The following is a 17,625-nucleotide window of genomic DNA, read 5'->3' on the forward strand; positions in this document are numbered from 1 at the left end:
TGATTATATCAACTTATCTAACCTCGTTATCTTGATAAGAATAAAGCTTTTCATCCTTCTTTATAACAGGAACTTTATCTTACAGGTCAGAGAAAACCCATTCACATGGTCGCTTAGGCTGGTAAGTTTCATTTCCCTCTTTTTTTACATTTTTGGTTTCAATGAAAAGTTATTGAATTTTGCTGCTACAGGATAGCACAGTAGCAAGCATTGATGCTCTTTGTTTTTAAGCAGTCTTTGATTTGCATTACCAAAAAACTGATTACAATTATTGGTCAGCCCCGGTGACCCTTCAAATCTGTTCCGCGATTTTTTTCCCGCTAGTCGTCGTCGTTAAGACTCCTCAGTCTAATTCCGATTTTCCCGATTTGACTTAGAAAATCCGAAACAAGAATGTGTATGCGCCGAACTGCGCTTTAATTATTACATCAGCCGTTATCTCCCTTATATACTTCCCATATACTCTTCCGAAGCGTACTGTGAACTATTTTATTAAATGTTAAAGCAGCTTCGCACTAGTAGCTGGCTAAGTTGTTTCAAATCTCATGACCCTCATGGACAAGAAGCAAGAGGATCTCGATCAGTCTCAACTTTCATCATCTTCTTGAGGTGAGAGTACTTGATTTATTTCAAAGTTTATTATTGATTCCTTGCCAAAGTTATTTTCAAAAAAGATAGCATATTCATAGTTTATATTTTCTTTTTTGCATATAAATCTCGAATTTGGTGTTGAAATGAAAATGTTGGTAGTTCGTTGATTGTTTATTGTTGTTTTAGTATCTGGTGTTACATGTTTATAGTATCGAAAAAGTCCATGGCTTTGCATCGTTTGAGCTTGGTATTACCATCGCCTTCCTGTTTTTGTTGTTGTTTGGTACAATGTACTCAATCATTTCACTCATCATGGATAGGTACTTATAAACCATTGGTTCGTTTCTTCACACCTGCATACTGAAAGAGTTCATAAAAGTGATAGGTAAGCTAAAGGTCTCTTTTTGACCCATCAAAATTTGCTAACTTTAACGTGTGTTTCTATGTATATCTTAGAAAGCAATCGTTTTATATATAGTCCTTCCATTTTCATTTGAATAATGTCTTTTTACGAGGTTCAATTATTCGTCCAGCCACATCTCTCAAAGAAAGTTAAAAATCTATGATAGTCTTTTGTCTCAATGAATAAAAGGGATTTGTTAGCTAGTTAGCAAGCGCTCTATCTCATTACTTTAACGTACAAAATATTTGATAAGGACTATACCGTAAGCAATTAATCATGAATGATATAAGTTTTAAAGAGTGAAGTGATTTTGTTAATGTTGTTATTATTTACCTGTGTATGGGACTTTAATATCTTCATTGTTTTGTTGCAGATATGCTATGCAGCGATCAATCAATAACCAAATATCACGATTCTTTATCAACGACGGAAATATTGCTTCCCATTCAATAGTTCGTAAGTTCGAATATCGACACTACAAAAATCGAAACAAGGTACTATAAACATTGAGTTTAGTGGCTTCACTTTTCCTTGTCCGGGAAAGGTTAAAGATTTTGCTCTAGCCCTTCAGGCTTTAAAATCAATGAAGCCTCAAAAGTGACCTACATCAAAAGTTTGAATAGTGGTCAATTGATATTTTGATGAATAATATAATGTCAAAAAAGTGAGAGTTTACTACAATGATTACTTTATACATTCTACCCTATCAATAAAGTCAACTCTTGTTTTTAATTAGAAGAAAATATTTTAAAATATCTTTTTTATACAGAAATTCAATCGGCGACCATCTATTTGCAAAATTTTACCGCCACTATTATGCTGGTATAATTGAAAATACACACGTTCACGTATCCTACTAAATACTATCACGTTTCACGATTAGATTGACCAATGTTTTTTCAAAGCTTATTCGTTATTGGACTACCATGATGCTGCAATGGATTTTTGGTTCAGTTTACCTATCCTGTATCTAATTCAATGTCTTGTTATTGGAATTATTGCTGTTGGAATGACGTTGGTATTGGACAATAATTAAAGACTTTATTTCAACTAGAGAGTATTACATATTTTAAAGGTATTGCAAAGAAGTAATTAATATTGTACAATAGTAATATTGTTAATATTTATAGACAATATATGATTATCTAAAACAACATTGTTCAAAATTTATGTGAAAAATGAAATTTTTTCAAACCTTGTTACACATTTCTTTTATAAGCAACTCCATTTTTCGGGTCAGGCCTGGAGTTGCTAAGGGTTTTTCGAAATCCAGGCTCAAAGTTGCTAATAAGGTTGCTTAAAGATTTTCAAGCACATTCTTGCATTTTTCAACAATTTTTCAATTTTGAATGGGCAGTAGAGGCATTTTTCGAAGATTTTCAAGGCTTTCTTTCTAAGTTTTGTCAAAGTTATTTTTTATTGCTGAGGAAAAAAGTTGCTAATTTAGATTTGAGGCCTCAGGGTTGCTAAGCAAGGTCCTTATTTCTTGGGCCATATTGAGCCTGAGCCCTTAGCAACTCGGTTGCTTATAAAAAAATGTGTAATCGACCCTGACAAAATGTTGACGATTTTTGCACCCATTTTGCCTAAACCACCTCCAAGAGTAGTTCTTGTGATCACATCCTTTTTGCTACTCTCTCTTGATCCAGCTTATCCTTTGATCTATCTTATCCTTTAGGGCTGACCTTCCAGCGCAGCTGGTTTATTATCCCTAATTCAAACGTTTGTTTTTGTTAAAACTTTTCTCCTGGTGAAGATTCGCAGCAAATTGAAGATTCACAGCGAACTGAAGAGTCGCCGTTCAAACTACCTTGGGATACACCTGTTAAGGTAAGAATGTGTTTGCATTTTGTTTAAACTTTTTTTTTTTTTCATTCGGTTATATAACACAAGAAATGCTTATTTCAGAAAAAGTGTCTGCCAAATCAGGTGAGAATCAATAGTTGACCTCTCGTTGTCATTTTGAATTTAGAGGAACTTTGACATGAAGTGAAAACATCCAGGAACATCCCTGAAAACAATTTTAGTGCTGTTGTTTTAAAGAGGGTTTGTTTTTGGTCATTTCAGTGTCAATTCTTAAAAAGAATCATCATTTGCTTTCATCTACCATTCAAAGGAATTATTTTTGTGTAAAATAACACTTGTGCTTATTTCAAGCTATTTTCTACATATTCTACATGTTCTACTTTAATACTCATATCAAAAACAAAGAGAAGATAAATGAATCGGGAATACACATTGCGGCAAGTACAAAACACCTACTATCTACTACTTACTACTTACTACCTACTCTGCTTGTATACTTTACAGACCAGAACTCTCCTTCGCTTGTTCGAAATCTCTATTCTAAAAATATTGGTTTTATAATATCTGAATGCTAACAGGCCCCCCTAACACACAAGTCTTTGCTTTATATTTACTTGAAAAAATTGTTATCTAAAAGAATATTTAGCATATTTACGTAGTGAGTAAATATTCTCTTCGCCTCATATATAAGTATACTGAAGTATAAAACAAAAGGCGATTATCTTGATTTTTTCTTTTTCCTAAACCTACTCTCTCTTATGATTCTTATTATAAGAACTTTCCTTTTTCCTAAACATACTCCCTCTTATGACTCTTATTATACGACGATAATAATACACGTAAATGTCTAAAAAAGGCTCTGTAATATAAATAAGGGGTCAATCTATCTCTATCCTATTGTATGATCTGCATCATATCAAATGGTGCCAAAATATTTCTTGGAATTGGTTTGCGAAGCTTTTGATATTCAATAACTGTGTTAATATTTTTATCGAAAATTTCATTTTGTCAATACTTCGACATGGTTAAATTGACACCTCTAAAACAGCTCTTTGTAGTATTTTCCTACTGAAAATTTCTACCTTGCGATACTGAAAGCATCTTATTGAGCACAATAAGAATTTTTGCTACATAAAATGAAGTCTACAAAGGTCATATTTAACGACCCTGTCAATAGTTTGGTTCAAAAGGGTCATTTTGTCAATAAATGTCAAAGACATGTCAAAGGATTTCCAGCAAGTACCCAGTGAAACATAGGGCTCTACTTACTTAAAGTATTTTAACTTTTAAGATTGATCGATTCTTATAAATAAAACTGACATGAATAAATAAGTGAGTGAAGGAAATATTTTTCTCTTCTACGAAGAAGTGCGTCTGTAAACTTTATAGAAAAAGCGCGGGAAAAAGTCATAAACAAAATAAAAGAGAGAAAATATTTTGAAGTCTTCAAAGTACGATAAAAGAAGAAGTTTTAACTTTTTTACCACCAAAGTTTCAGATTTTGCTAATTTTAACATGCTGAATATTTTAAAGGAAATTTCGAGCCGTTTTGAGATATTTTACAGAAGGTAGTAAGTATTAAGTAGTAGGTAGTAGGCGTTTTGTACTTGCCGATACACATATGGTCCCTTAGAAACAGATACGGGTATAAACTGAAATTTTGACTACATCAGCAAAAGCATCCATGATATAATATTTTAGACAAAATTAATCATGCTAAAATTTATTTGCTTCATTAAAATTTTTTAACCGATTGTGCAATAATACAACATACTGTATTGTGGTGTTTTTTTGAGACTCTTTGACTTTTTGGAGCATGTTGTTTGTGAGATGAACTGATTTAAAATAAAATTTCTTTCCTCTTACTTTCAGATCGTAGACTTGTAGAAATTGAAGACTCACTGAAGATTTCACTGATTTTTTTTCGTACTTAACTTTCCTAGATCAGAAGGTATAACCACTCGCACTTTGGCCATTTTAGACCAACTTTAGTGTATTTTTAGATAGAAGAAAAATATTAATCTAGATGTTTGGAAGAAGTAGAGTATGAGCCTGCAATTCCAGTTTACATTTTTCAAACGGTAAAAAAATTATTTGTACATTTAGAGATATCGGAAATGAAGTTAACTTAATGTGACACCTTCTATTGAAAATAGAAGTGTACATTTGATCACTAGATATATCACTGTTTCTATTTTTCATCTTTCAATTAATGTTCGTTTTTGGTATAACTTTTACCAAAACAATTTATAGTTTATGAACCGTGCAAGCTGTCTGGTCAAATCGAGTAGGTTATACGTACTGATGTAAAACAGACGTTGTGTCGACCAGGTTTCACACACTGTAAAACTGTTCAAACTCGATACTTTTTTCCGGACACAGTGGAGACCATTAGTTTTGGCTAGTGAATCATTCTTAATTTTTGTTTTATTGGATATTGTTCATGAACAACTGTAGGCAATTTGTGTTTTTCGATTCTTCTGAAGCAAATTTAAAAAGTTATGTGCACTAATTTTTTTACTTCGCCTATCTTGCAATGAAAAAAAAATTTGGTAAAAATTCACACTATCTTGGGCAAAATTTGTCATCGATCCGTGATTCTTTTCACGGGTCATCCAGTATTTTGTTTGTGCGTTTTCAGGGATTTGTTACCTTTGTTTTCTTATCTTCGTATTTACAGTATTTACAAAGTGTCCCACAAAAAAATACCCTCTTCGGCTACTTTGAAAGAAAGTATAATTTTGTTTTCATGAAAAGTGACAACTTTCTCTTTTTCCCTCTATCGCATAAAAAACTTTATTATTTCGAGTTTTTCTATAAAAAGTACGGCGGTAAAAACGAACAAAATTGACCAATACCTTATAGTGGATGATTTTATAGTTTCTTGTCTCATTCAATGTTACTTTTTGAAACAATCATTCATTTCATGGTTAATTGCTTTGGGAAATTAAATAGGTATTCCCTAATGAAAAATGTTTTGATTTTTATAACCTCTAGAGGCCAATCCTTATTGAGCGGCTTTCAAAAGAATAGAAATTTATTTGTATTACGATGTCCATTGAAGGAACATGATTTCAGTATCTACTTTATTCTTTATTGAACTGTTTAGGAAATTGATCTCGAGAGATTGACAGATTGTTCACTTTTATTCACTTTGTTGAGGGAATAAATTGTTATTTCATCTATTCATCAAACTACTACTGATAAAAAGCTCATTATGTTCTACTTTCTTGAAAAAAATTTATTCCCCTTAGGAACGAACACTTTCTGGTATTGACAGAGAATGCTTTGTTTTTAAACCAATGGTACGATCCATTCTGTAAGAATAAGAACAATTTCGACCCGTTTTCTTGTTTTTAAATGAACAGAATGTACATGTGAAAAGTTGAATATATTCTGCGTTCATGAAACCTAGTTTATTCCCGATGAGATGGAACAATTTGACAATTTCTAGAGAATAAATTCTCATATAACCAATAGAAGGATTTGTTCTCTAGGCATGAGAACAATGTCTATCCATCTTTCTTTTCCTAAGAACAAAATGTACGCGTAAAAAATTCATATACATATTCTTATATTCTCTTCTCTTTCAATCTTGATTGTTCCCAAAGGTAAGAACAATTTCTGATTTATAAAGAGATTGGTTTGTTATTTGATAAATGATTGAAAGGATGATAACAATTCCGATCATTTTTTCTTCAACGCGTTCATCTAAAGTTATATGGACGTTGTAAAGTTCAATATTTTACCTAGTTTATTCCCAATGAGAAAGAACAACTTCTCATTTCTAAAGAGACTGATTTCTTATGGAATCAAAAGAATGATTTATTCTCTAAAAATGAGAATAATTACTATTCCCCTTTCTTAATTTTAAGAACAAAATGTACGGGAAGATTATTCAATGTGTTCTTATATTCTATATACTGTAAGTCTAGTTTTTTACCTAAAATGAAAGAACGATTGGATGAAAGATTCATTCCGTAAGAGTAAGAACAATTTTGGTATATTATTCTTGTTTTTAAAAGTACAGAATGCACGTTGATATTTTTACTTTTACGAAACCTAAATTATTCCCAATAATGGAGAACGAATTCATATTCTTAACGGACTCATTTCTTTTTATAATAGATGTAAGTAATTTTCCCTAATATATTACGAATAATTTCTTATTTTGAAACTAGAAGTTGTTTAGTTTGGGTTTGTTAGACCTAACTTAATATAAAACATTTCATTTCTATGAGTAATGTTTGATGTAAATTGAATTTAGTTGGTTGTTTTCAAATGAGCGCCAATTTCATGATGACGCCATGCTTTTGCGGATTTAAAGGGTGTTAAGGATGGAGAGTACCACCGCCTATCATTTTAACTTATATGGGTATTACTACTCTTCACCTTTGATTCTGAATCCTTCCTCTAAATCTGTATCTGTATCTACTTTGACTTACCACCTTTTCTAAATCAAACCAATGACCAGTAAGAGCATATAAAAAGAACAATAAGATCTACAAAGAAAGAAAGTATCAGACCCCCGTCTATCGTACAAATTATGTGTTTATGAAAGTATAAAATGAAATTAAATCCAACTTTGTAAGATATCAAAGACGGGCATGGCCCGCAGAAGAGTGCTCTTCGTAGACTGGCATTCGCTCAATGGATCTGCAAATGGAAAACGGAAACTGATTTTCAAGGAGAATGATCAAGGTAAATTATGTTTACATGCTGATTTCGGAAGCAAGCGTGGGTTGAGAAAACACATCGAGAATAAACATCCTTGGTTTTATTACTTTGATGAACAGCCAGAAGTTAGCAGAAATATAATAGAACAAAACCAACCAATTGTACAAAGGAAAGCCTCTACCTATTCTAAACCTTATTATTCTATGGACGAAGGAATCGGGAAAACATTTTTCGATTGGTTAAACACTACTGCTGGTGGAGGTAAAAATAGCAGAGAAGCCAAGCAGATTGCTAAGAGGGCTTTAAAATTTTTAATGAACAGTACTGGAGACAACGAATCACAAGCTCCGTTATCTAATGAGTTGATTGATTGTTGTATAGGATCTACAACAATTATTCTGAAATTCTTAACTGTTTTGGAAGAAGACTGGAAGCTTTCTTCTTCAGGAGCCTTGAATTATATCAAATCGATTTCTGATTTGATGGATTTCAGAAAGGCAATGGGAGTAAATGACAATGAGCTTCGTTTTTTTGCAATAACTGAAGTATACTTGCGACGAGCGAAGGATAATTTACGCAAAAAGAAGCGTCTTGATGGAACAAGAAATTTTGATTTAGAAACTCTTATAGGACGTGATAGTTGGGCAAGTTTAGAAGACATGGAAGAGGTTATCCCTTTTCATATAACAAACTTTAAGAGAATTGTGGATAAATGTAAAGCACAAGCACCGTTACCAAATAAGCAGGAGTTGACATTTTGTACTCGTTTCGTTACCACGTATCTTTTCTTACGTGTTAAATGTAGCAGGCCAATGACTTTCCAGTTTCTAACTTTACCAATGATTGCAAAGGCAAAACAAGCGGATGGATTCATCGACCAACGGGAGTTCAAAACCACAGGGAAGTATCTCTTTGATACGCTCATTCTAACAAAAGAAATATTTACAATACTTGACACCTATGTTGACTTTATCAGACCGCTGATGAAACCAACCAGTGACTATCTTCTTGTATCGACAGCAGGTACTCAATATCAATCTTTAACTAGTGCAATGACAATATTGGTACATCAAGCCATCGGAAAGTACATACATCCCACCCGATATAGGCAGATTGTAGAAACTGCAAGTGCTGACAGGCTATCTCGTTTAGAACAAGAAATCATTTCGGAAGATCAAAAACACAGCTCAGAGGTTGCCAAGGTGCATTACAAGAAGAAGCAATCAAGAATAGTTGCAACAGAGGGAAAAAGGTGTATGGAGAAAATGATCGGTTTAGCACGTAAAAATCAGCAAGAGGCAGTGTCAGAAATATTTGAAGACCTTGCACACTTATCAAGAAACACATCGCTGAATGATCAAGCTGGCACATCTTTTCAGATAACGCAAGACACCGGAACACTTCTCACTGTCGACTCTGATGAAGATATGTTTGATGATGACGAAATGGAAGCCCAGTCCCTCAAGGTTAACAACATTATGCAAAGAGTTCAAAAACTATGCTCGTCCAGACCTTCTGTAAAAGATCTAAACTCTAATGACTCTCCTGGTGTTGACAACGAGATTACAAGTTCCGTAGCTGCATCTACAATCCCAAGTATTCCACTTAACAACTCTCCAATCAAAAGTCTTATGCAAAAGGTGCAACCGAAAAGGCAGGCAAAAAACATTAAATTTACAATTGAAGAAGATGAACAATTGTTGAAAGGAATTGCCAAGCACGGTGATAAAAGTTGGGCTGCCATTGTCACAGACAAAAGTTTTATTTTTCATCAATCGAGGACACGTGATTCTTTAAGAGTACGGGCCGATTCTGCAGCATTCAAAAAATTTGTAAAAAAACAATTGTAATTTTCTTTGCTTGAAAAGTTTTGTTTAGCAAACACTAATATATCATAAAAATCTATAAATAATAAAAAATTTATTATTAAATTATTTTTGCTTAAAGTAGCAATAGAATTGTGAAACATTGAAAAATCATTTATTTCCATCTTATTCCAAAAATTAAGGTTGCTTGTTCCCACTAGTGTGTGGTAGTTACTTGTTATTACATGAATCTTAAGGAAAAGGTCAAAGTGGCGGCTTGGGTGGTAGGGTGAGCCCACCCTCCTTATTCCCATCTTATTCCAAAAATTAAGGTTGCTTGTTCCCACTAGTGTATGGTAGTTACTTGTTATTACATGAATCTTAAGGAAAAGGTCAAGTGGCGGTTTGGGTGGTAAACTGATCCCACTCTCCTTATTCCCATCTTATTCCAAAAATTAAGGTTGCTTGTTCCCAATAGTGTATGGTAGTTACTTGTTATTACATGAATCTTAAGGAAAAGGTAAAAGTGGCGGTTTGGGTGGTAAAGTGATCCCACCCTTCTTATTCCCATCTTATTCCAAAAATTAAGGTTGCTTGTTCCCACTAGTGTATGGTAGTTACTTGTTATTACATGAATCTTAAGGAAAAGGTCAAGTGGCGGTTTGGGTGGTAGGGTGAACCCACCCTCCTTATTCCCATCTTATCCCAAAAATTAAGGTTGCTTGTTCCCAATAGTGTATGGTAGTTACTTGTTATTACATGAATCTTAAGGAAAAGGTCAAAGTGGCGGCTTGGGTGGTAGGGTGAGCCCACCCTCCTTATACCAGTCTTATTCCAAAAATTAAGGTTGCTTGTTCCCAATAGTGTATGGTAGTTACTTGTTATTACATGAAACTTAAGGAAGAGGTCAAGTGGCGGTTTGGGTGGTAGGGTGATCCCACCCTCCTTATTCCCATCTTATTCCTAAAATTAAGGTTGCTTGTTCCCACTAGTGTATGGTAGTTACTTGTTATTACATGAAACTTAAGGAAGAGGTCAAGTGGCGGTTGGGGTGGTAGGGTGATCCCACCCTCCTTATTCCCATCTTATTCCTAAAATTAAGGTTGCTTGTTCCCACTAGTGTATGGTAGTTACTTGTTATTACATGAATCTTAAGGAAAAGGTCAAAGTGGCGGTTTGGGTGGTAAAGTGATCCCACCCTCCTTATTCCCATCTTATTCCAAAAATTAAGGTTGCTTGTTCCCAATAGTGTATGGTAGTTACTTGTTATTACATGAATCTTAAGGTAAAGGTCAAAGTGGCGGCTGGGGGTGGTAGGGTGAGCCCATCCTCCTTATTCCAGTCTTATTCCAAAAATTAAGGTTGCTTGTTCCCACTAGTGTATGGTAGTTACTTGTTATTACATGAATCTTAAGGAAAAGGTCAAAGTGGCGGTTTGGGTGGCAAAGTGATCCCACCCTCCTTATTCCCATCTTATTCCAAAAATTAAGGTTGCTTGTTCCCACTAGTGTATGGTAGTTACTTGTTATTACATGAAACTTAAGGAAGAGGTCAAGTGGCGGTTGGGGTGCTAGGGTGAGCCCACTTATCTAATGTCGATTTTACTCTTAAATATAAGATTAAGGCAACAGTGGTTTGCATTTGAGCTATCTTTTAAGTCAATGAACACGATAAGATTTAAATAATTCTTAAAAATAGAAACACAACAACAGGATTACAATCACATAAAAAGTAAATACAGCATTTGCGTTTTTTACTTCAGTTGTTTTTCTTCTTCAGCATCTGAATCGCTGACAAGGCTGATTGGGTTGTTGATCTTTGTTTTTGTTTTACGTAGAGGTATTCTCGGCAGTTTAGGCTTTATTTCAAAGTCTGAAATATCTTCGTCTTCACCAGGAACAGCAGAAGATGGCATTGGTAGCTGCTTAGCTGGAGTTTTCTTTTTTGGTTCCACGTCACCTTCCGTCTCCGATTCGTCACTCAGCGAGATTGGGTTAAGAATTTTGCTTTCTGTCTTTCGGCATGGTTGCCGCCTGATCGTTGGTTTTACATCTTCCTCAGAATCGTCACTGAGAACAATAGGATTTGAGATCTCACTTGCAGTTTTACGGCATGGCGGCTGGCGTAGATCAGGCTTTATATCTTCAACAGCTGTCGAGGTAGTCGGTAGATCTGTTGATAACTTCTGGGACTTCTGTTTTCTCTCAGGTAGTTCATCCTCACTGTCCGAATCGGTAAACAATAGTCTTGGCAACCCCTTCTTGGATGACTTTTTGCTTTTTCCATCCAAGTCACTTGGCGAACAATCGTTTGTTTTGGACTTTTTTGCTTGGTTGAGCATTTCTTCTTCGCTCATCGAGGTAGTGAAATTTATGGAATCACTATCATTGTTTGTGTCGTTTCTCTTAGTCAGGGAGCAGAGCGCCAAAAAAAATGTCAAAAGTTGTATTTTGGTGGGACTTTTTAAAACTTACATGAAATGAAAGCTTATGTTCCATAGAGCTCAAAACACTTTACTTGCCATCATGAATTTACTTGTGGGCTTTGAAATCAATCAAAACACATTTCATTTTTCAGTTACAAAAAAAGTTCAGTTTTTTGTCGCCATCTTTCTTTCTCATAACACAGCGTTCAAAATATTTGAATCTTTTCAGGGGGTTCATACAAAATGAAACGAATAAAAGAAATGAGAGAATCATTATCTTTTTGTATCTTTTGTATATTAACCTGTTTTATAAGATTTATTTACATTTCTGTTTACTTTAACAAAATCGAGATAAAAAAGATTCTTTGATCTTTCAGTGAAAGAATAATTTGTATACAAACCCCCGTCTATAACTTTTATAAATGAATACATTCCATTGCATTTCGTAAATAACAAAGATTAAAAGTACGCGAGAAAAACGCGGGAAACCTTTCTACCATGTGCAATGTGTATTGCACCACAGCAGGCTCACATATGCTTACACATGTTTTTTTATTAGAACACAAGGCTCTATCACTTAGGCCGAAACCCGAGGGTACTTAAGCAAAAATGGATGCTGGGTATGGGCGGACCTTGGGTCGGTTTTTTCACCTTCCAAAGTCTCTCTAAAGGTTATATAAATCAGAAAATTTCAAAGTAGTCTCTCTAAGGCCTAAGGGTCGGAACATTCGCATGAGTTTTAGAAAAAAAATTTAACTTTAACAGGGAAAATTGTAAAAAAGTCTCTCTAAGAGGGAAGGAAGTTTTTCGAAAATCGGAAAAAATTTTCCAAAAAAGTCTCTCTAAGGGTCACTTTTTCACTAAAATTTGGTCTCTCTAAGGGTCGGTTGGTTTTCATCGGAGGCCCGGTCCGCACACATACCCCTCTCATCGATCCGCCAACCCTAGTACCCCCGGCGGCCGAAACCTGAGAAAAAAGAAGAACAATAAGGTTCCAGCCAGACCTTTAATCTCAAAATCGGCGAAGAGTATGTTGTTACTTGTTGGGGAGATTATGGAGAGCCTTTTCATATTATTGACAAATATCTTACGGATCTTACGTACATTCCCAGTTTAAAAATCACGAAAAAAGCTGGTTCTTATAAAAAGAAAGCATGTAACAAAATGCATATTAGGCCTGGGCCCTGGCCTTTTTATTTGACTAGATAAAGAGATAGACCAACAGGACATATTTAAAAAGATTTTGTCGTAGGATAGACCTTACTTAGTACTTTCTTAGAGGGACTGAAAAAGAGAAAATAAAGGACATTTTGTGAATTTTATGAGGCTTATAGGGGATAATTTGACCAAATTTTGATCTTTCAAGCAGCAAAAAGTAGAAATTTCCAGTCCATGGGACTCAATTATAATTTTTGGATTTTTTCAACTCTCTTTTGTCTCAAAAAAGGCACCCTTGGCTGGAACATAATATTCATATCCAGAAAGTGGCGTCTGGCGATTTACGAATTTACTCGAATTTACTGACTCAGTAAAGGGTCAAATTAAATTCCTGCCAACAAGATTTTATTTTCAAGAACTTAGATTATTAGTCTGCGGCTCAACTTTGAAAGTGATAGAGTATAGTGACTAAGGGCCCCCCAGCGGTTTGCGTGAATGCGTGAATGGGCTTTTTTGGTTGCGTGAATGCGTGAATTGAAAAAACTTGCGTGAATGTGAAAATCCATATTTCTATTGCGTGAATGCGTGAATCTGCCCTGTTTTTTGCGTGAACGCGTGAATTTTTCCTTTACACAGTTTGTAGAAAACCCCAAGGTGCGCACCTATCCCAAATTCAAGGGATGCCAGGTGAAGGTGCACAAAAAAATCAGGAACTTTCAAATTCTCTATTTTATAAAACGATTCATGATTTAGATGCGCTCTCTTTCTTTGCCCCCTTGAAAGTGTTTGTTTAAGATAAAACCATGGTTATGCATGATGAGTAATCGAGGGTCAGGGCCAGCCAGGGCCAGAGCCACTGCGGGCAGGAGGCGGCCATGACTTCACCACGTTTTTGCAAATAAAATGAAACTTATTTCAAAGAAATTTTTACCCATGATGTAGACTTTCGATAACCTGATTTCTTGGCAAAACTAGTCTGAAATGGAGTTGTATTTAAGCACATCAGAGGGTTAAAATATAAATTTTCTTCTGTCGGCCCAAAACATGGTTGCGCTTCCTTTATAGTCACTATGTTTTTGGCCCCTCCACGTTAGGAAATTAATTCGCGAGCCCTGATTGAAACCTTTCTTTTTAAATTTCTTTGATCGCTTCATTCGCAACAAATGTTCATTCTTTTACCTCATTTTACAAGCTATCAAGCGATTGTACCTTGCCTCTATCGAATTTAGACTACATTCTTTTTCAATGGTGTTAAAGAGAGCATTTTTAGACAAACGCAAGTGACAGAAATGCAAAAATTTCCTCTCTGCATAAACCATGGTTGCGCCTCCTTACCCCTGAGCTAAGCATCATGGTGTCATACTCGAGTTTGTTTGACCTATTTTTGATAATGTTTAAGCTATTTTTTGTACAAAAATAGCGTGAATTGCGAAAAAATTTTGCGTGAATGCGTGAAATTTGGGTCCGCTGGGGGGGGGGGCCTCGACTAAGGAGGTACAGATGGAAAAAAATTATAATCTAAACCCTGCAATCAATCTTGATTAACTAAAATAGATCTTTTTCAAGACTATTCAGGCCCGGTGGAAGCAGGCAGAGGAGGCTTCACTTTAGCCTCGCTTCTTTTCAGCAAAATGCACTATTTTCTCCATATCCTGGTCTGGTGAAATTTAACTCATTTAATATGTTTTCAGCCCCAACATATTTACGGTCGTTCCTCCGGGCCTGTTTATTAAAGCAGAATTTGGATTGATTAGTAAATTTTCCTTTTGCTTTGAAAAAATGTGGTCGGGCAAAGCCCGGCTGCCCCTTCCATACTGCCGTGGTCCCTGCTTAGTTAAATCAAAGCAGAATTAGCTGTCTTGTTCAAGAATACACTTCACTGGCTTATGATACACGATGGAAAATTACGTACAGAGGTGACAGTGGAGTGATAGCGGCTCATTTTGAATGTGTTTCAGCATTTCGTCAGCACCTCTTACAGGTCAATATTTTAAATCTTATCATGGTAGTTTTGAAAGAGCACTTATGAATTCGAGTTAGAGTTTTCAGGACAAAATATATCGCTAAATACAGGGATGTTTTCCTTTACCTTTCTATATATTGCAGTTCATCCGTATACTTTATAACACATAGAACATTCCCTTTAAGAGTTAAGTAATTTTACAGACCGATCGACAGGGTAAAAAATAAACTTTTCTCCATCGATATTCATCAACTCCCTTGACCAAGACACATAAAATATTAGATTTAATATGTTTGTTACAATTTCATTGGTAAAACCGTTACGGTCAAAGAATTCTAAAGTGAAAAGAGTGCAAAAGTATTGGTCTGTAAAATACCCTCTAAGGTCACGTGACTAGACCAAAATACAATACAATCATTTTGTTTTATGAAGGTCTTTTAGTGGTCAAAATTTGGAATCAATAGCATTTGGCGATCCCAAGATATCAGGGGGGTCAAATATGTCCCCCCTGGGATTAGCCATACAGTAAACTTTTGTCCGTGCAAGGCCCCACAAGTAAATTCAGAAAGGCAAGTAAACGGTTTTGTGACCCTTTAGGCCTACTTAACCATCCCTGAAAGTTTCAAAAAGTCCCGAGTGTTATTTGATTTTTTTGGCGCTCTGCTCCCTGACTATCTTGTCAGCCGTCGCCCCATGTTGACGTTTACGTTTTAGAGGACTGAATTTGATTATTCTTGGCTGCGCTGAAGACTTTCCAACGCATTTATTCAATGGAGTGCTGGTAGTGACGGCTGGGGACAGTAATTGATCTGGTTCTGGACTTGTTGCTTTTTCTGGTGTTTCGGGTATTACTGTGGTTTGCTTTCTTGATTCTCTGATCAACCAGGCTTCGTAGAAGGTATCTGCACCACGCCACTTCCTTCTCTTTCTGATTTGGTATCTGTAGAGTAGAAAACAAAGAGAGCGTTATGATATGTTTATAGGTCAGCTAACCAGAAAAAGTTCAGCATTATCTAGGACGAGTTGTAACGTTCTCTCGCACTGCACATCTAAGACTTCTACTATTTTTACCTTTTTATGTCATCACAATGAATTGGCACTTTCTTCCAATCGTCTTCTGACATGTATGTCAACGTGTTGATGGCTAATCGGTAATGGGTTGTATTCTTCTCGGTACTGAACAGATTGTGTTCTTTTGACCACCGTGCAGGATTTGCTTCATCCGATTCCAAAAAGTAATAGTCGATGTCCTCATCATCAATAAGTGGATCGCGAATGATTTGTTCGTGGATCTTGCTTATCGCCGCTTGTGAACTATCCAATTCATCCTCTTCGTTGTGGAAATCCGAAAGCGCAACAAGTTTAGTGTGGGCTGCACCATCGTAATCGTTGTAAACCGCATCTTCTTCTTCAGGGGCTCCAGTGGCCGGTGCAAAAACATATGCATCGTCACAAGTCTCGAAAAGTGGCGTTTCTTTTAACACTTCAGCACAATAATGGAACACTTGCATGCAGTTTGTTCGTAGCCATTCTAAAAAGCAAAGAAGTAAACTGACTTTTCAAAATGTACAAGTAAAAGTAAAGAAAGCATCGAAGTAAGTACGAAATTAACAGTTCTCTCTTTGTTTGTTAATGTAACACGACTCACTTGTAACACTTGAATCTTTCTTTGGTAGTGGCTTTGTCATGAAGACTTTTAGACGAGAATACACTGCGTCATGATCTAGGGAGATTCCAAAGTTTGGCAGAACGTTGGTCGTTATGAAGAAGCCCGAATTGTACATCACTTTGGTCGCTGACGTGTGCTTTTGAGCTAGCATCACAAGACCACCTGAAAAAATTAAATAACCTTGAGTTAGACTACTTACGAAGCTAAAGGTTTACAGTTGAATTGACATTTTCCGAACAGAAAGCTTTTGCACATATTTAGTACTTTAAGGCTATTTACCTTGTAGAATTCGTTTGGCATCTTCACAGCTCAAAGAGTTGACGGTCCACTCGTCCATAAATACTAATTCAGTTTGGTTATTGATAAGATGACCAGCAAACTTCCCTTCTTGGGTAACACCCGCAATATTCTCTGTAGAAATGATTCCATCAAATGGTGCCGCCCAACTGGTCTTCCCCGAGTCCGATTCGCCTTGGAGAATTAGCTTGGGCTCTTTCATGGGAAATTTACGGTGTAGCAACAGCTGATAATACTTTTGTAGAAATTCTGTACGAGTTTTCGCATCGGGAAAACTGTTGAATATTCCTGAAAAAATAAAACCATAATTACACATCGAATCTGGAAATGTTAAACTTAAAGAGTTGAATGTAACCTCCAAAGCTATTTCAACTTAAAACAACAAGAAAAAACGTAAGATTTACTAACCTTGAACAAATGGTCTTGGGTATGGAGTTCTGTCTTTAAGATACTGGTAACGTACGAATGCCCTCGGCGTGCAACCTTGGGGGAACTGTTTGATTTTGTAAAACTTTTTTTCGGATATCAGGAAAATTGTACCTTCTGGAAGAACTTCAATAATGTTGAACAAAATTTTGATTGGCTTGATAAGTCCGCAATCAGGATCCGATAACAAGTTGCTGACTGCTGTAATGTGTGATGCAAGTTTGTTGGCAATCTTTGCAATGCCGAGAAGTTTCTTTAGATATTTTGGTACGGTAATGCAATAAACATAAGTGAATTGGCTGTCAGGAGCTTTCTTGTATATCTTTCCTTGAGAAATGGCATAATTCTTCTTTCTCATGTGCCTTTCGATATGATTAACGGCAATGCATATGGGATCAGTGGGAA

The 17,625-nt window shown here is 35.7% G+C and overlaps 2 protein-coding genes across 2 annotated transcripts; both read right to left on the reverse strand.

Annotated features, from left to right (window-relative positions):
• Positions 1 to 11,035: 11,035 nt before the first annotated feature.
• LOC136807502 (nucleolar protein dao-5-like) lies at positions 11,036 to 11,638 on the reverse strand. The gene has a single exon (XM_067064085.1). It carries the CDS (start codon positions 11,636 to 11,638, stop codon positions 11,036 to 11,038), a length of 603 nt encoding a protein of 200 aa, XP_066920186.1.
• A 4,487-nt stretch (positions 11,639 to 16,125) lies between these two features.
• On the reverse strand, positions 16,126 to 17,303 carry LOC136807503 (uncharacterized). Its single transcript, XM_067064087.1, has 5 exons — positions 17,203 to 17,303; positions 16,777 to 17,082; positions 16,477 to 16,659; positions 16,226 to 16,359; positions 16,126 to 16,158 (listed from the first exon to the last, which is right to left on the reverse strand). The coding sequence occupies exons 2-5, from the start codon at positions 16,994 to 16,996 to the stop codon at positions 16,126 to 16,128; spliced, it is 570 nt and encodes a 189-aa protein (XP_066920188.1). The 5' UTR covers positions 16,997 to 17,082; positions 17,203 to 17,303.
• Between the last annotated feature and the right edge of the window lie 322 nt (positions 17,304 to 17,625).

Source organism: Clytia hemisphaerica, unplaced genomic scaffold (assembly GCF_902728285.1).
Source record: "Clytia hemisphaerica strain Z4C2 unplaced genomic scaffold, Clytia hemisphaerica genome assembly, whole genome shotgun sequence".
NCBI classification, from domain to species: Eukaryota; Metazoa; Cnidaria; class Hydrozoa; order Leptothecata; family Clytiidae; genus Clytia; species Clytia hemisphaerica.

Excerpts from the sequence above, each read along its gene's own strand:
- LOC136807502 (XM_067064085.1), bottom strand. The coding sequence starts at position 11,638 with ATGAGCGAAGAAGAAATGCTCAACCAAGCAAAAAAGTCCAAAACAAAC.
- LOC136807503 (XM_067064087.1), bottom strand. The coding sequence starts at position 16,996 with ATGAAAGAGCCCAAGCTAATTCTCCAAGGCGAATCGGACTCGGGGAAG. Across the intron at positions 16,660-16,776 it reads TGCCAAACGAATTCTACAAG|GTGGTCTTGTGATGCTAGCT; the intron begins GTAAATAGCCTT and ends TAATTTTTTCAG. Across the intron at positions 16,159-16,225 it reads CCCCTGAAGAAGAAGATGCG|AGGATGAATTGGATAGTTCA; the intron begins GTTTACAACGAT and ends TCCACAACGAAG.